Below are 20079 nucleotides of genomic sequence, written 5' to 3'. Positions count from 1 at the left end.
CTGGGAGGGAGGTCCAAGAGGGAGGGGATATATGTATACATATAGCTGATTCACTGCATTGTACAGCAGAAACTAACACAACACTGTAAAGCAATTATACTCCCCCCAAAAAAGCAGTAGGGTTAACAGTGAAGAGAAAGGATTGAATGAAGAGAAAGAGGCTGAAAAGTCAAGATAGATAAGCTGCTTTTTGATCGTGATCAAGAAAGGTGAAGAGGATGACATAAGGAACACAAAAGAAGAGCTGGCCAGGAAGACTGGGTGTACCACTTGTAACACAGAGGAGGATGGTGAGGAAATAGGTAATTTGAAAGAATGAGAAAAGAATGTTGAGGTATTTCAGAGCTAACAGCCTCTATTAGCGTCTCATTTTCTCCGAATAAGAGTGGCAGAGATGCTTGTGACCTTAATAGGGAAAAGAGATGCCTTATTTATTCTCAATCTTCCTGAAGTTCCATGAGTTAATAATACTAAAGTTAAATGTCTGGCAATCCAACTTCCCCCTTGCCACACAGAAGAAAATTTAACTGCTTCCTTCATTTTAGAGAGTATATGAGTTAAATTTGGCAATAACCTCTTACTCGTAGAATAGTTAATAAACACTGCAAATTCTATTTGAACCTACAGAATTCAAGCAGCATAAACCAGAATTTGTTATTCATTCAAGAATATTGAAGGAGATCTTCTGGGGCAAATAATATACTTAGTTTCAAATGATATTAGGAATACAGAAAGTAATATATATGTAATGTGTCAAGGGCAATAAAATAGTACAAACAAGATCATCAATAGTGAGAGAAGTGCTGACATGATGCAGCAATAGCTTTTATGTGGTAGAAATGCCAAGTGAAGGATTTGTGCAAAACAAAAATGTACTCGTTAGCAATGCTGAACATATAGGTTAAAGAAAGTCTAGGAAACACACATGCACACACACACACAAACACACACTACTAAGTAGCTTGGACAAAAGGACTGCAACCTAACATTCAATCAAAATAAATGTACCTGAGTCAACACAAAATGAATATACCAAATTCATGCTTCTGTAACATTACAGCTATGAAAGAACAAATCATTCTGCAGACTTAATTTTCAAAGACAGGAGAGGGACTTCCCTGGTGGTCCGGTGGTAAAGAATCCGCCTTCCAATGCAGGGAATGAGGGCTCGGATCCCTGGTCGGGGAACTAAGATCCCACATGCCTCGGGGCAACTAAGCCTGTGCGCCACAACTACTGAACTCGTGCGTCTCAACTAGAGAGCCTGCGTGCCACAAACTACAGAGCCCACGTGCCCTGGAGCCCACGCGCCACAACTAGAGAAGAGAAAACCCGCACATCACAACTAGAGGGAAGCCTGCACGCTGCAAGGAAGACCCTACGCAGCCAAAAAAAAAAAGTTATTAAAAACAAAAAATAAAAGGAGAAAAATCTATTCTTCACAGACTAAAGAAGTGATATGCCCATGCATAAAGAAAACTAAAATACAAAATCATCAATAAAATGTTACAAGATTAGCAACCCATATATTTACTACATGATCTCCACCTGTTTATGAATGCAATTATCATAAGTGGGTGAGAATTAAGGCACATTATTTTATGGTTGCAAGTTCACTGGGATCAATTAATCTAATGTTCTGATCAACAATATTACTTGATATGCTAATTACCAAGGCATACTGTGTGATGATACTGGAAAAAAGCCCCATGTGACCTGAAAATTACTTCATGTAATAGCATTCTGTAAATGCCACTTAGGAGTGGAAATTATCTGATTTGTCAGTAAAGACTGGTAGCAACGTACCTCCTGTCGGGTTGGTGCTGCATGTGGCCGATCTCCTCTGGACAATCCTGTAACATGGGCTGGAGTTCTTCCTGTGGAGAGGGGGTCAGAGTGGCAGTGGACTGATGGCTGTAAGACACGGCAGCTGGAGAAGAAGCAGCTCCCCGCACAGGAGGAGTGGGGCCTCGTTCATCTTCCTCCTCTTCTAGTTCACCTTGTTGCAAATACATCCTGGCTGGTGGCACAGGACATGGCATTTCTTGGTCATAGCTAAAACAAATTATAAGGACACTTAGATTGACTTCAGGTTATTCAAATAAACTATTTGTATAGTTAGTGAAATATCAACTTTGGATTGCTTTTGAAATCTGAATCTTCTGGCCACGTTAAGAAGGTATTGTTTAAAAAAAATAGTTCACTGTCATAAATGTGTGTGAATTGTTATATATAACATTTTTTTCTCTGAGGGATTACAATTTAATTGGCTCATTACAGGCTCTGAGAAGTCATGCAATAAAGAAATCTATTTAACATAGTTTAATTTAGTAAACCCCAAAAGTGTTTGATATATTCTATCCCTCCAACTCAACATGATCTCTAAAGGATGACTCAAGGACGGTCTTGCAAATAATCCAAAGATGATATGCTAACCTCTGTGAAAAATTACTCTTGAAAATCCCTTCAGAGGGAGGTACATTGGAGATCAAGTTATTAGTCCAATACAACCCACTTTTCCTCTAAAATTATAATAGATCACTATTTCTTCAGTTGAGCACAAAATAAAGTACATAGTACTTTGTAAAGTACATGGCTTGCGTTTAGGATGCTGAATGAAAAACACAATAAATAAAATAATCAATAAACAATAAAATGTCCCTTCTACTCCTCTGCTAGAGCTGTGTGGAAGCTCTAAATGGATCTGGGGAACATTCATGACTTTCTCTTTTACCTCAGGCCATATGGTTATTAATTAGAATGGAAGTAACTTAACACATTATATAAATTGTGTTCATGTTACCCCTCTCTCTTGTTCATTCTCCACCACCTGACTTGTTTACCAGAACTCAGGAAAGTTGATGCTCATATAACATGATTTCTTTGTATCTTCTTTAACTGAACTAATCCTACCATATTCCTCTCGGACACTTTTTCCTGTGTTTCCTAGGTATCTTGTATTCATCCTGACATTTCTCTCTCTCTCCTACCTCAAACTGTGCCCCAGTTCATTTCTATTCTACTTCTAAAAAAAATCTCTAAAATCGATTCCTTTTTCTCTCCTCACATTGTTTCCAAAATTACTTTATTATAATATGCATCACTCTCTGGTTATTCACCTGCTTTAAAGTAATAAATGGCTCTTTAATTGCCTAGAGGATAAAATACGAGGACCTAAATAAGGCATTCAAGTACCTGTATAATCTGGCTTACACTTGCCTTCCCAGCTTCCTCTCACTCTCTACCATGTGTTTCATATTAGTTCTCATGTTAGTCCACATCCCTCTGTGGTCTCAATGTCCAAAAAACCCCTCCTCTTGATTGAGAAACTTCTCATTCGTTAAGCTCAAAAACAAAAGCAGTGGGCTTCCCTGGTGGCACAGTGGTTGAGAGTCCGCCTGCTGATGCAGGGGACACGGGTTCATGCCCAGGTCCGGGAAGATCCCACATGCCGCAGAGCGGCTGGGCCCGTGAGCCATGGCCACTGAGCCTGCGCGTCCGGAGCCTGTGCTCCGCAACGGGAGAGGCCACAAGAGTAAGAGGCCCGCATACCACAAAACAAAACAAAAACAGGAAAGCTTCATTCTCCTCAGAATCAGCCTTTCTTTTTCGGGCACGGCTGCATCCCTGTTTTTTATTTTTTGTTAAACTATATTGACTTATTTCATTTTATTCCTATTTTTGGTGGACTAAAATAGTAATGAATGTTGTTAGTATAGCCCAGGAAATGAATTTTTTAAAATATAGCCAATCCTGGTTATTTGCACATTCCATATTTGCAGATTCACCTACTTGCTAAGAAATGTTTGTAACCCAAAGTCAATACCCATAGCACTTTTGTGGTCATTCATGGACATGTGCAGAGAGGCAAAAAATTTGAGTCACCTGACGCATACATTCCTAGCTGAGGTCAAACAAGACAACACTCCACCTTCTTGTTTCAGCTCCTTTTCATGGCCTATAGTGCCATGTTGTTCACTCTCTTTTTTTTTTTTCTTTTTTTTTGCATTATGTTGGTGAGTTCCCTGTTTAAAATGACCCCCAAGTGTAGTGCTTTAGGGATGTCTAGGGTTCCCAGGGCAAGAAGGCTGTGATGTGCCTTTATGGAGAAAATATGTGTATTAGATAAGCCTTGTTCAGGAATGACTTACAGTGACATTGGCTGTGAATTCAATGTTAATGAATCAACAATACATATTAAATAGGGTGTCTTTAAACAAAAACACACATAAAACAAGGTTATGTATGGATGGACTGACAAAAATGTTGTGACCAGAGGCTTGCAGGAACCTAACCCTGCATTTCTCCTAGGAGCATGGCACAGTACTCGCTAATTCAGTGATTGGAAAATTAAAGTACAGAGACTTTGTTTCCTGGCATAGTTGGAACTGTAAAACTGTGTTTTGTTTTGTTTTTGTTTTTTTGTGGAGGATGAAGGAACAATGTCTTCATTTCTATAATAGTCATTAAAAAGACTATTTTCAGGTCGATTTGTATTTTTTGTGTTAATTCTCCACGGATCACACTAGTGAAGCTGCTGTTTTGTTTTGCTGGGCGGGACCATGTCCAGCTCTACAGAATCTGGAGTGAGGAAGAAGCACGCTCACTTCCTAATTGTGGATAATCGTGTGGATTATTTATACTTGTAAAATCCTTGAGAGAGACAATTCAATAAGCTTAAATTTCTACAGTTTTCAGCAGAATGTGATAATATCTAAGAAGAAACAGTTTTCAGGATACTGTGGCTGTGGTATAAATCCATACAATTATTTTATGAAAATTTCGAGATGTGCAACAGAAGTTCTGATATTTGAAAAATACAAAATCATATACAGAGAGTGATATATATGTGATCTCATATAAATTCATATATATTCATGATCATACGTGTAAACTATGTGTATACAATGTAAAATATTTTTAAATATAAATATGTAAACTATGTGTGTGTATAGATGTGTGTGTGTGTGTGTGTGTGTGTGTGTGTGTTTGTGTGTGTGTGTATTCAACTCATGATTCTTAGTTCCAAAAGAAGCTTCCAAGATGCAAATTCCTTTTTCTGGCAACACTGAGGAAGGTTTTTAAGCTGTGCTGAGCTATCAGTAGCTCAGAGACAAATGTTTTATTCAGAGACAGATGTTCATGGACCCTAGGAGTCAGTCTCCCTTGGTGATCGAGTTTAACAATTACTTAACATGGGTTTAAGGAATCATATTATTCCACTTACCTCTGTTCTAAATCCCTCTTACCTTTCATCTACAGAAATACTGTACTCTTCACTAGCGCTCTGAGGTGGATGCACCGGGGGAGGAGGAAGCAGGTCTGCCCAGTTCATGCCACCTTGTTTTGGTACCTTGGGTGTCCGTGCCCCTTTCTTGTGCCCTTGACTCCCTTGAAAAGAAATAAAATGCAAGTTTTTTACTTCTGGACTTTAAATCTTTTCTATTATCCACAGGTTAATTATTTTCTGTAAATATGACCTTATGATTCATATATATAGAGAGATAAACACACTCTTCTTCATTAATTTTAAACAGCACTTTGTACGATAGAAGACGCAGAATATTGCCAAGTTTAACTGCAAAATAAACAGGGAAAAAGCAATAAAATCATAAATGAATTTCACAAGTCATATCATTAATAGTGATCTTCTTACAGCAATTAATTGCATTATGGATTATCATCTAAAACAAATGAGCTGAAGACATATTTTCTGAATTGCCTTTCTATTATTTAATTGCTGGAACCTAAAATACAATATGATACAGATGCGATCTATTACATTTCCACTGTTGCATTAAATCACTGAGTATATATAATTTGTACTTGTCCATTGAAGTGTTTTAGGCATAATGAAATTACTCGTTTTTGTCAGAAAGGCAGGTGCAGGTGAAAGTAATTGCTGGAAGAACTAATATATCTAACAACAAAAGAAGCAGAAAAATGATTTTTAAAAAGGAACAGAAATGGGGCTTCCCTGGTGGTGCAGTGGTTGAGAGTCCGCCTGCCGAGGCAGGGGACGCGGGTTCGTGCCCCGGTCCAGGAAGATCCCACATGCCGCGGAGCGGCTGGGCCCGTGAGCCATGGCTGCTGAGCCTGCGCGTCCGGAGCCTGTGCTCCACAACAGGAGAGGCCACAACAGGGAGAGGCCCATGTACCGCAAAAAAAAAAAAAAAGGAACAGAAATGTTTTTAGCCACTGTTTCTATAAAATTATGGCTTAGAGTGAAATAATGTTGCTTGAACATTCAGAGACATTCAGAATAGCTCAATTATCCAAGTTCCCCAATGTTCTGATATTAGATTTGGCATATTCTTTAAACATAGGTAGCTGCACATTTTGGTATATTCATTCTAAAATAATTTTAGGTCAAAAGATATTTGGGGATAAAATGGTCTTTATCCTCCTCCTCCAATATGATACATTTTAGATTCTTATGTAAATTATAGACAATGAGTCTATAATTATTTTTCTCATATGATCCCTTAAATTCAGTGAATTGTCTTGATCTTTCTTTTTTAAACCTTTCCGAAACAGCTCCAAGTTACATGGTACATGAAACCAAGTCTGAGTATATTCAGTGAGCCTTATTTTTTTTTAAGTCACCTGGAAATTTTCTAATGGCAGTGTTTGTTAAGCCAGATGTTCTTGCACTGGTATGTTACTGCACCAAGTGTGGGCTGAGGGACATGCTGTTATTCATAAATTATGACGGTCAGGCTTCTGCTTATGTGTCTCCATTCTCTCTTCCTCCACTCAGTTGTCCTGTATTGGAATGGCTATGCATGTATTGTGGAGTTGACTATCCCCAGAGCCTTCCTCTTGACTTCCTGGCATACATCTACTGTAACAACTCCGTCTGTCCTGAAAGGCCTAACATCACAAATCTCTCCTACACTTAATTTAATTGCTTCATTCTCTCCCCTAATTACCATCAGATTTCACATCTTTGTATCTTTTTACCACATATGTCTCTAAGCTGAGGGATGAAGAAAGTCAATTGAATATTAACAACCTCGAATCATTTTTTTTCCATTAAGACACGTTTTTCTCTTTAAGTGGCTAAGAATTCAAAGAAGAAACACCATGAGATATCAAATATGAAAATATTTCATATACTTTTCCCAAGAGTACATCCTTGAAATTTTTCCCTTAATTTTAGGGTTTACTTACTTCGAAAAAGAAAAAAAAAAGTTGTTTGATAAGATTTGATTGTTAAAAAAAAAAAAAATCAAACCATATATAGTAGAACAAGAGTAGATCTAGAAAGGTATAGGAGCTATTTCTAAGATCCTTAATTCAAATAGAAACAATTTCAATCAGTGACAAAACACAGCCTAGAAAATGTCAAATCAGCATGCCTTAGTCAAGGGAAGACGGTAAAATGCAAATACCATCTCCATTACAGAAGAGAGTTAGAGACATTTGGCTAAAAGCACCTACCAGCAACTTTAATCCAGTTGCTAGGAAGTAATATTTCTATCCTCTCCTGGAGAAACAAACTAGAGTCAAGATCAATTGGTTTTGTTCTCATTGTGGTATGACTTGTTGTGGTGCCACATGTTAGTTCTAATAATGAACCGTCTTTAATTAGAAAAACAGGACTTAAATACCAGCAAGCTCACATCTGCAACCCCTATCAGGAAAACAGCTGGCAAACAGCTGCAACAGCATGAAGACCACAGGGAAGAAGCTTCAATGTGGCTTCTGAGGCACTTAAAGACTGAAGTTGGGAAGTTGCTTTACGAGGTTTTAGAGCAAGAACTGAGTGAGGGATAGTAGAGAGAGTATAAACTGAGGCAGGTTCCAACTGTACCTAAATCTCATGATATTATCGCTTAGGTTTTTGATTCTGCTCAAGTGTACTCAAATTTTATATGCTTTAATAGTCTTCCTTCAAATGGTAACATATTGAGCAGATTAACTATATGTGCAACATTTTTAAGTTATATTTTTGCTGAGATGGAAAAAAGTTTCAACTGCCTTTAAAGATTAAGTCATGCTTCTGGTTTTAATAAAGGTTTTTAACAAGGAGGAAAATAGGAGCCTCAATCTTTGTTACCAAATAGAACATAAAAAATGGTAGCACAGGGAGATCAGCTCCGTGTTTTGTGACCACCTAGAGGGGGGATAGGGAGGGTGGAAGGAGGAGACGCAAGAGGGAGGAGATATGGGGATATATGTATATGTATAGCTGATTCACTTTGTTATACAGCAGAAACTAACACACCATTGTGAAGCAATTATACTCCAATAAGGATGTTAAAAAAAAATGGTTTAGCGAGCGAACAGTCCCTCCAATTGCAGAGACAAGACCCATCCCTGGAAGATTCAAATCATATAAAGTGATTAGACATGTCATATACACATATCAGATCACTAGCCTTCAAGTTGTAATCTTGAAATGTACCATCCTTTTAAAGGAGAGATTGGCTTTCTCCTTGGTTTCCCTTACTTACCAGATGTACTACTGCCCCGGTCTGAACTATTGTAGGATCCTCCTGTATTCTGGTCATATGATTGATTGTACGGGATAGTTGGAGGAATTGTGTCATTTGCTCGATAATCTAGACATTTCAGATGGGAAAAAAAGTAAACATTTATTTTGGTGCCTCAATCATTTACCAACGATTAAGCTTTCAAACTATCATGTTGATCACCTGCTAAGATGTACATAAGTGTTCAGAATGAAAGGTCAAGAAAAAAAATCAAGATCTTTAAACATGTCTCCTTTAAGATTTATAAAATACAAACTCATTGCATCATCTTCTACACATGAACCGGAATGAATCCTACCAGGGACTATTTCTTCTTTTAAAATATTTATAAGTTAGCTAAGGCAGAAATCAGATTTGTTTGACTTCTTATCTTTAAAAATATAGTAACAAAATAATTTTAATAACAAGAGATCGGGAAAATGTCATGTGTGTGAATCATTAAAAAAAAATAAAATAATAAAATAAAACATAAAACTGAAACTTGCCAGGAAGGTTATATCTAATAAAAAATATATCCATGTTAAGAAGATGAAGTATCTCAGTCTCCCACAAATGCTTCTGCTTACTTAGGCAGAGGTGAAAATCCAAATGATAAACTCACCACTGGAACGTACTGAGTAATAATCTGTCAGGCTAGCTGCATTCCAGTGACTTTATTATACTTTGACGTACCAAGTCTGTTTATAAGCAGTATAAACAATAAATCAGAGCTCTGAAATACTTGTACAGAGGACTGTCAGACCTTTCCAAAGTCCACAATAAAGCCATATACTATACAGGAATAATATGACAATAGTTTGAATTCTCACTGTAAACTTTACAATTACAGAAACTCTCCTATTCATCTTTGTCAGTCTTTGTCATGAACTCATATATTATGCTAAGTGAAATAAGTCACACAGAGAAAGACAAATATTGTATGATATCACTTACATGTGGAATCTAAAAAATACAACAAGCTAGTGAATATAACAGAAAAGAAGCAGACTCACAGATATAGAGAAAAAACTAGTGGTTACCAGTGGGGAGAGGGAAGGGGAAGGGGCAATATAGGGGTGGGGGACTAACAGTTACAAACTATTATTTATAAAATAAGCTACAAGGACATATTGTACAACACAAGGAAAATAGCCAGTATTTTATAACTATAAATGGAATGTAACCTTTAAAAATTGTGAATGACTATATTGTACACCTGTAATTTATATAATAGTGTACATCAACTATACTTTGAGAAAAAAAATGGTTAAAAAAATAAATATTTATTGAATTGGGCTATTATACCAATCAAATGTTTCCTTAAACTGGGAAAAAAAGCAAGATAACTGTACTATTAAATTAAAACGTATAACACTAACTTAAATGAAATGTTTGTCTTAAGTTATCTTTTTGCAGTCTCCAACTGTGATAAGTTGTTCCCAACTCAAACCTAAAAAAAAAAGAAACCTGTGTTTCCAATTATCTGTAATTAAATGTATTCTTTACCTGGACACTCATACACAATTGTCCTGATCTATTCAAATCGGAGCAATTCCTTTATTTCCAGAGGTCTAACTTTACAAATCATGTTATTAAAGCAGTAGTCTGAGGGACTACAAAGAAATCAAATACCTATCTCTTCCAACTCACCCATATTGTAACAGAGAAACATTCCCTTCAGGCCATAAAACATTATTCTGCTGCAACAAGTTAACACTAAGAATTTATTTTAGGTTCTATCGTGACAGACTTCAAATCAGGTTACCCAAAGAAATTTAGGTTCTGAAATCATACATTGCAGCAGTCTTAGTAATCACATGAGGTAGGAGAAATATAACAAACTGAACCGCTTCTCCAGTTCAAGTTTAATTTAATTATTTTTCTTCAGTTTGATAAAAAAGCCATTCGTTTATATGACCATGTAGAAGCAATTACCTTCCATTCTCGAGTGGAAAGAATGGGAGAGTCTATTTATTTAAAATGTGAGGTATTGTGATGGTTGTACCTCTGCCTTATGAATAAAAGATTGTCCTGAGCCATCCCTCACCTACGATTAAATTTAAATTAATCTCAAACCATTTGAAAATACTTACATATTATTCTAAAATCAATATTCCAAGGTTATTGTTGTGCTAATTAACTTCTTGACACTGGAAATTTTGAAACCAAAGAAATAAGAAAACCTTAGCGACCAAAGAAAGATTTCACACGCTACTTGCAGACAAGCTTCGGCATGTAGTGCTGAAGGGTTAAGGATGCCAATACAGAAAAGGATGGGAATAAAGGCAAGGCTCTTCACCTTTGTTCAGTTTGTTTTGCTCCATGATGTTATACTGAATTGGTGCCACTTCTTGTTTCTGCTGTCCGGACGGTTTCCAGTGCTTCTCGCTGGAGTCCCCACTGCCATTGTTCATGTTGTTGCTGAGGTTTGACTGGATGAGCTGGGTGGTGGCATAAGGGGTGGGCTGCCCTGATGGATTGACAAAACGCCCATCCTTCAGATTTGGGCTATTGAAGGTTTTCATCTCATTGATTTTGTTACTAAGGTCCACATCACCATAAACAGTTGACTCAGGGAGCATCAGATTTGTTTGTTTGTTATCCAGTTGGTTGTTATAATTTGCTATACAATCAGCTATGTGCAATGGAGAGGAAAAGGAAAAAGTCATTCTGCATGGTTATTCGTTTTCAATTTCCTTGTAAGTAGTTTTGTGAGTCACAGTAAAACTGTTCTATAAAGTATAAATGGGCTTAAATATAATGAATAAAAAGGACCAAATATTCTTATGTCCTTTCTAAAGAACATAGTCAAATGTTCTTTCTAAAGAAAAATTGAGTGAATAAGAGAGGACACGTAATTTATATGGAGCCTAAATAATTCTGAACTTCTGCTAATGTTACACAGTTTATAAATAATGCACCCAAATTAAATAATTTTCCTTTAACAGCCCCATTAATGGGAATTGCACTAAATAATATATACACGAATATCTTTATGTGCCAACTTAACATTTTCTAGTTACTGAACTATTTGAAGTTACTAGTTAAGCTTATAGGTTAAGAATCCAGACCAAAAAAAAAAAAAAAAAAAAAAAAAAAAAAACCCTCTGCCCTCAGATGAAAAAACTTGAGATTTCAATATTTTATAAAATAACTCTACTCAAAAAATATGAGGAACAGAGGTAAAGTGACAGTAAATAGTGCTGAGGAGAATTTTATTAGTTTTCTCCCTTGGTCATGCAGGATAATCATTATCAGGAAAAGATGTTATGTAATCATTTTTCATGGTTTCATAATGACACCTCAAGAAGTATAAAATGACAATAATGATGGCAAAATGAATCATAGTAGCAAGGGCAATTTATCAAATAACACCTGAAATAATACCTAATATGTCTAATATTTCACTCTAATTTTCCCTTTCTTTAAATATTTGAGTGAAATAACTAATATACATATATATATATATATATATATATATAGGAAATATTCAAAGCCTGTAGCTGAAAATATTCAAATAGCAGGAAAAACTTAAATCATCATTTAAAATTGAAACACTTTTAAAATAAAAAATTAGTCAAGTTATAATAGTAAAAATACCACTATTTTAATTCATAGTGGCTACAACATTAACAGGTCACCTTGAGGATAAGTTTTCAACTGGATATCCTAAAAAATGATAAATTAACACGGTCACTACTAAAGATGTAAAAATGAATATAGTTTTAAGAAAAATCTGCAACTTCTCTATCCTACTGAATTCAACTACCCTGCATTTCAACAACAAATGATCAGGGATCAGGGATATCTGATCAATCTGGCTTTTAGTAATTCTTATTTCTAATTTCTAGGTATTAAGTTTTATATAATAGTGGTTAAACAATATTTTTAATGGCAATATGGTTTTGGCAATCTCGTTTTTCTTTGCTAATCTTTCCATATGAGTAATATCCAATAGAACTCTCTCGGATGATGGACACGCTCTATTCTGCATTGTCTAACATGATAGCCACTAGCCACATGGGGTTAGCTAGCCACTTGAAATGTGGCTAGTGCAAATGAGGAACTGGATTTTAAATGGTACTTTATTAAATTTAAACTTAAATAGCCACCTGAAGCCAGAGGCTATCATATTAGACAACACAGCTCTACATATTAATTTAAATGGATATTGTCATTTTTCTTTTATTGGGCTCAGCATAATCTTTCTTTTACTTATAATTATGTGAGCACTTCTTCTAGACAACTAGGATATGGACCTCTAGAGAACATGGACTTGGTCACATGGATATATCATTTCCATATCCATATCCAATGGAGGCTATGATTTGTTCTTTATGGTGTATCACACTTTTTACTTAAATGCCATGTCCTATTTCCCTTTTCCTTAACTCCATTTTACTTCTATAGTCACATATTTTGATTCTTTATGATTCTTTTTATATTTCCTATATTGTGAATGAACGTTAAAAGGTTTTTTGTAAGAATTATTTGTAATTTTCTGTTTTTTCCTTTGCATATTGCATATTCTACATCCGAATTTTACTGTCATGTTTTAGCATGAGATTTTAACGAGCAATTTACCACACATATTTCTGAACCAAAAAGACACAATACAAAATTAGTATTAGTATACACACCTGCAAAAGATATACAATTCATGTATCTTAGGATTTACTAGTATACTATAAAAATCTAATTTTGAAATTCAGTTAGCTTTCATTTAAAGTTATTTATTACCACCATATAATTATTATTGTTGCTGCTATTAAAAATTTGGTTCACTCAAACTATAGATCTATTGATCTGCTTTATTCTTAAAATCTTTAAAATAAATACTATAAATAAGTACAATTAAAATTATAATTACATACATTCTCATGAAGATGAATACTTTTGTATAATTTCATTTTTCCTTATTTGCTATCTATTCTAGGACTTATATTCTCCGTTCTCCCTTTGCATACTGAGAAACATTTTTGGGTGGAGGGTGAGGTGTGGAGATATAGGGATGGAGAAAATATTTGAATCAGGCTAGTTTGCTAAACCATGGTTAATAGTTCATGAAAATGCTGATTAAATTTCATTTTCAGTTTAAGGAGAAGAAAACGAAAGTTATCTCCTCGTGGCTTGTTCCTAACAATGCCAAGCTTGCCTATCAAGCTGTCTCTGTGCCTCTAACCTGGGCGACTATACGTGGTCAGGTTACTGTCGCTGTTTCCATTGCCTGCTGTGCAACAGTTGATGGAGCACTCATTGTGATTGTTCCCAGTATTAGGCCACGTGTCTGCCAGCCATGGCTGCGTGGCAGGTTCACTGATGTTGAGAAGTCCTGGCCTAAAGAAAAAAATATGTATAAAAGCAAGTTTTATATAAGTAGCAAATGATATTTCCTATTCAGAATTCCAGAAAATTCTTCATCTCACTATTCTCACAAATAATTTGGTCAACTATGCCGAAAGATATACTAATTCCTTTTATTTTACAGACAAGGCAACTATAATGTAATGTTCGGAGGCATGCCTCAGTTTATAGAGCCATTATGTTGTAAACAGTGAGACAAATATTGTACCATTTGTAATGCTCTACTCCGCCTTCAGTCACAGTGGCTAAAAATCAAACATGGAATCTAAAAAATGTGGATACTTATATTTTGTAGTGTTTTAGTAGCATAAAGAATATTCTCGTTAAGACAGCTTGCATTTCTTAATTTTTGACCCATTAAAAAATAATGATCCTTCTCACAACTTCATTAAAAAATGGAACAAGCTTCTTTACTGAGATAAAGGATGCTTCACAGTAAGCACATTTGCATAGTTTTCTTCAAAACCATGTTTCAGAGATAGTGAGTTTGGGGCTCTGTGACATTTTGCAGAGAGCCTCATCAGTGTTTCAGCGCACAGTTCTGTAAGCTTGTCAACATTTTCTGATGGTGACAATGTAAGATGCCTTAAATCCTATATAAACAAAGGAGAGCTACTGAATTAAATCTGGTAAAACGTTGTCCACTGTAAGAAATATTAGCGCTCATGTTTTTTTTTGCACGACAGATGTTAATCCTCTTTCACTGTGCATTGGGAATGCAAAGTACATCAGCAGTTATTAATGGCAGCCCTGGACTACCAGTGCCAGAGACACAGACTGAAGTCCAGGAATGGAAATCCTGAGGTCCTTTTCCAATACTGACTCCATTGGATAATCCAGCAAAAGAGGTGATACGATGCATGATGTACTGTCAGATCCACAATAAACAGACTGGCACTACAGAGTCTGAAAAGATTTTCTTCATGCTTTCATTTTCTTTGCTAAAGTGCAATAACCACACTTTCATTTACCTGGGAAGCAAGAACCTGACATTTCACTCACCATGGTTCCTATGCTGGCATACAGAGAATCAACCGAGGAAACTTTCTATGCAAATGATGGTTATTTGAGGAATAATTCACTTCAAATGAAAAATATGGATTTATAAGTTATATATCTGTATACGTATATGTATATATGTGTGTATACATATATCTGTAATAATAATGAACGTTTCCCCTTTGTTTACAATGTGTGAGGCATTGTTCTGACCTTTATATGTATTAACTCATTTAATCTTTCTAATAATCTACAGAGTAGTTACTATTATTATTCAGATTTTAAAGATTAGGAAACTGAGATACCTGAGAAAGGTTAAGAAACTTGTGCATGGGTACACAAAGTGAGCGAGTGGCAGAGCTGGGATTCAAATCCAAGGAGTCTGTCTGTAGAATCCACACTCTAAGCCAGAATACTATAAACACATATACTGGAGAGTGCTGAACTTTCCTAAAATCCTCAAACATTCTTAATAAAAGGAAGAGTGGGGTAAGGTCTGAAGAGTAACATTCAGAATAATGCCGTTAAAACTGAATAAATTTACTATTAAAATTGTTGATAAAAATACGCTTTGAAGAGCCATGTTGCTGACCTGTTAAAATGTAAAACATTTAAATGCAAGCTGCATCACAGATACCTGGAGCTTTTGAAATCCATGTTGGTTATAGAAATTCTGCACCTAGTAGTCTATAGCTTTCCTTATTTTCTCGTGAGCTTAAAGTGTGTTATCACTTTTTAAGTTATTAAAAATAAATCTCCATATTTGATACTGTAGAAATATTATAGGATGTTTGAAGTACGGGTCAAGCCTGTCTTACATGTTTCAAAAGGAATAGACAAAATTTTCATGCTACGATTCCCTCAGAAAAACACTTTTAAAAGTGAACGTTTTGATATCATCAGAGGCTGAAAAGAACTTTTCATATGTATGGGAGCTTTCCAACAGGAAGTAGGATTAACAATTCACATCCTAGCTTTCAGTTCAGACTTTTGTTTGGAATGCTAATTATCTAGGGAAGAAGGTTGAGTCATGATTACTGGCCCATAATGAATCTTAAAATGCCATGGGTATATTTCAGAGAACTCTGAGGAAGTCAAGGTCATATGTAGCTACTCTGATAAGGGTGTTAGGGTCTTTAGAAACTAACAATCTCTCAAGCTATCTTTATGTATTTAAGATGATCTAGTGTGTATGAGACAGATTTAGCTGCCCAAAAATAAGAAATGAAGCAGAAACAAAACACAGTGCTGGTTATAGTGATTAATATATGTCGGAAATATTATATAATGTTACCATATTTTATATATATATAAATGCAACCATTTTATACATATATATCATATAACATGTTAGTTGTTATACTTTCATGCTAATATATGTGAGGTTTGTCTATTTTTTCCTGTGTTCAAAAAGATATTATCAGGGAAAGAAAGAGACTAGGGCTCCCAAAAACCATATTTAACTTCCAGTTTATATTAAGGGGATAGTTTTGCGTCACAAAGGAAAAGAGGACGGATGCACTTAAATAATTATGTGGCAATTACCTTCAATTCCTCTGCTCCTGTTACTCCAGACATTCCAATCACTCACTCCAAAAACAAACAAACCAACCAACCTATTTGAACTCCTAAACCACAAAATAAAATACTGATACTAAAGGGTCCAGGGGCTGGGGAAAATAGTGAAGGGGCCCAGCAGCAAGGGTTGCCTGTAGGCTGTCTCCTCTTTCTTTTGATAGCTTGAAAGAATTCTGAAGCCCAGGAAGAAGCAAGGGATAGAGCTGAGAGTGGTCAGTCCTTCAAAGAGAAGCGAGGCCTGAACTCTTTCTTTCTCACCTCCCACTGCCAGGAAATGTGCTATTGGCATTCTCGACCTGGTTAGCCTGACTTTCCTATGCCTTTCTTCAGGCTTTCTCTGCTGATTCCTGGTTTCTGCCGTGGTTTGGATTTTAACTAGGTTTCCATTGTTTGGAAGAGGAGATCGAGATGTGTGAGGTAAGGAAACCAATGAACAGAAACAGCCACTTAAGATCCATGATCTGCCACTGGATCTGGATTATACTGCAAATCCTTTGCCCTTTTTAAGTTGAGAAGAGGTCTCTTTGCTTCCCGCCATCCTCGTTTTCCCTTTTATGTGAAGAGGGAAATTCACAGTTTAGAGAACGAGGAGAGCTCTCAGGTTCTCCTTCTCTCTCAACCTTCTGCTTTATCAGAGGAAAATGTCCAGGGCCCCAAACTCTTCTCTCATCAAGGAATGAACTCAAGTCTTCTGACATTTGTTTACTCGATAACTCATCCCTTCCTTCTTTAGATACTTTTTGGTGATATCTTTCAAAGATCAATAATTCATATATTGAATTTATGGATATAATCCAATAAATTACATTTATTGCATTACAAAAATTCATGCATTTAATTATTGATTAATAAATCACATAGCCTCTAACTCCAGGATCTCACATTCTATGGTGGGAAACGATCATTTAAGCCAGGAGTTAGAAAACTATTTCTATAAAGGATTAGAGGGCAACCATTTCAGGCTTCGTGGGACATATATTTTCTGTTTCAACTACTTAACTCTTCCATTGTGGTGGGAAAGCAGTCATAGACAATACGTAAACAAGTGAGTCTGGCTGTATCTTAATAGATCTTTATTTACAAAAACAGGTGTCAGACCAAATTCAGACCAAGAGCCATAATTTGCTGACCCCTGATATAAACAAAAGATAATTGCATTACCTCTTATTAGGTGCTTAACTGTGGTATTTATACAGCACAAAGAGTTCACGGAGGACACAGCAGGTGAACCTCAGCCAACTAACAAGGGGAAGGGGGACACATTACGGGCTGATGTAATAAGTGCATAGAAGAGAATGCAATATTGGTGATTGGCAGGTGGGTTGACACAGTGGATTGTAGGGGGTGGCATACAGAGATATGAGGAGGGCTACAAGGCCCTAGAGGTTGTGGGTTTCACATGTTCTGTCCAGTTTAGACTTGCTATTTTAAATATGGTGTGTTCTACTGAAACTGGGATCTTCAGAAGCTCAAAGACATGATCCATATTGCATTTCAAAATTTCATTCTGGTTCCAACGGGCAAAGGGAATTAACAGGAAATAGTTGTAATGAAGGTAGATGAAGGCAGGACTGCTGGGAGCAATTTTAACAGATTAGACAAGGGACAAAAAGAGCTTGAAGTGAAACAATACAGCGACAGTGAAGGGAGAAGAAGGCAGGATCAACGAAATGCAGTAATAGATGCAGGAAAGAGGATGACTTGATATTTTGACTTAGGTGTCATTAACCACATGAGTCGGGTGATACAGTGAGGGCTCACAGAGTCTGAGATGCCTGAGGGAATCCAATGTTTAAGAGGTGGCATCAGAGAAGTGAGTACAAGAGTCTGACTCACTGTTCATTCTCTTACCACACTGGATCATGGAACACACACAACGCACATACACAGAACACACACACACGCACCACACACTCACAGATGGCTAGAAAATGAGACCTCTTCCTAACGCATTCCTGTTGCTCTTACCCTGTTCTGGTTTTTCCAAAGCACTCACCAACTGCTTCTACTATAGAGTTGACTTTTGAAAAAATGTTTATTATTAATCTTCTATCTCTCCTACTAAATGTAACATTCAGAAGGACGGGAACTTTTATTGACTTTGCTCACTGATGCATCCCAGGCAACTAGAACACTGCCTGTCACATTGTAGGTATTCAAGAAATAGGTGTGATGAATAAATAAATTTAAAATTGTGTATGTAACTGTCATTTTGAGCATGAACTCTAAGATCTTTATTTAACTGTTGCCTCTATAACATTCCAGCATTTTTTGTCATTTTATTTGGTAAAAAGATCATTTCTATTTGGTATTTGAAATAAATCCATTTCACTGTTATACTATTTTTACATTCAGAAGGTTAATTCTGTATGATGATTTAGCGACCTTTCCAAATGGAACTTTGTAATTTTTCAGTCCTGCTGAAGAAACGAGCATTTGGTACTGAGAGATCCCTGCCATCATTTCCTCCTTGATAATCTGGTCTACCTAGGTTGAAAATTCCTTTACAGCAGAAACTAGACATATTTTATATGTGTGCGCATGTGTGTGTGTGAGAGAGAAAGCACATCTGCGCACGTGCTCACGCACAGAGGCTGGTGCAGAACCCACAGAAGATGCTCAATAAGCATTTTCATAAGATCTGATTAATGAGAAAGCTGAAGTCTACCGTCATGAATATACACATGTAGAGAGGTGGTTATAGCGTCAGGTTCCAGATTTATCCACGAGAGAATGTTCTTATGCCAGAGACTGTTTCATGAATGTCTGGGGTATGATTTAGACAGAATTGCCCCGGATGCAAAAACAGGCCCTGGTTTAATTCCTGAATCAAGTGGATTTATTCCTTATGAAGACCTCCCTAGCTTTGGGGTCTTTCAGTGGCTGACTTTGTTTCACAGGTATGAAAACAGGAAGCTAGCAGCAGTACCCAGGAAAGAAAACAGTAGTGCTAATTGTCAAATTTGTACAGCATTTGCTAAAGGTGGTCAACAATTTTTTCACCACTCTTTCTTATTTTTATCTTTTCCAGTTGCAACCACATATCTAACTATACAAAGCAGGACACTCAATACGTTAACTGAATTTGAATTAGAAAATGGTTCTGGTCAAAAGGTTTTTTTTCTTACACCTTAAGCTAGAGGTTACTGTTTTTGAAAAGAAAAAATTATCATAGAAAATCCTGAAGCTTGACTCATGTAACTTATACCTTCTTTCAGCCCCTTTCAGCCGTCTGTCACATCAATTTGTGGTTTCTCTGTGAATATATTAAAGTTCACTGAATAATAATTACCAAAAAATCATAAATGTAGGATTGAGGTTCATTTTAATGAGAGGGAAAAAAAAAATAAAAACCTCCGTGTTAACAAGCTACCTAGATTCTCCTTTTATTTCAACATATTTTCCGGCAAATGGAGACTGAACTATGTTGAATTCATAACAAGAACAAACAAACAGACATAAACTACAACAACTTATGAGCCAATGCTGTGTTCAGCAGGTTTCCAAATGAACACTTTTTCTTTGATAGTATCTGTTAACTAGCTATATTTCTTAATCTTCATAAATGCCATCGCTTAATTACTTTAACTCCTTTAATCATCTGCTAAATCAGCAAGTCTGTCTTTCCCGGTTAAAGTGCTCCCTCTGGCGTTCACTGACT

At 36.2% G+C, this 20079-nt stretch overlaps 1 protein-coding gene across 1 annotated transcript in view; it reads right to left on the bottom strand.

Annotated features, from left to right (window-relative positions):
- ROBO1 (roundabout guidance receptor 1) overlaps nucleotides 1-20079 on the bottom strand; it is a 406812-nt gene that overhangs the window by 29785 nt on the left and 356948 nt on the right. The window contains exons 20-24 of the mRNA XM_073804384.1: nucleotides 13660-13814; nucleotides 10777-11112; nucleotides 8460-8567; nucleotides 5250-5391; nucleotides 1807-2055 (exon numbers count right to left, since the gene is read on the bottom strand). Coding sequence (XP_073660485.1) covers nucleotides 1807-2055; nucleotides 5250-5391; nucleotides 8460-8567; nucleotides 10777-11112; nucleotides 13660-13814 — 990 coding nt within the window. The remainder of the gene's footprint in view (nucleotides 1-1806; nucleotides 2056-5249; nucleotides 5392-8459; nucleotides 8568-10776; nucleotides 11113-13659; nucleotides 13815-20079) is intronic.

The sequence above is a fragment of the Tursiops truncatus genome, chromosome 4 (assembly GCF_011762595.2).
Source record: "Tursiops truncatus isolate mTurTru1 chromosome 4, mTurTru1.mat.Y, whole genome shotgun sequence".
Lineage (NCBI taxonomy): Eukaryota > Metazoa > Chordata > Mammalia > Artiodactyla > Delphinidae > Tursiops > Tursiops truncatus.
This window is presented reverse-complemented; position numbering and strand designations above follow the sequence as displayed.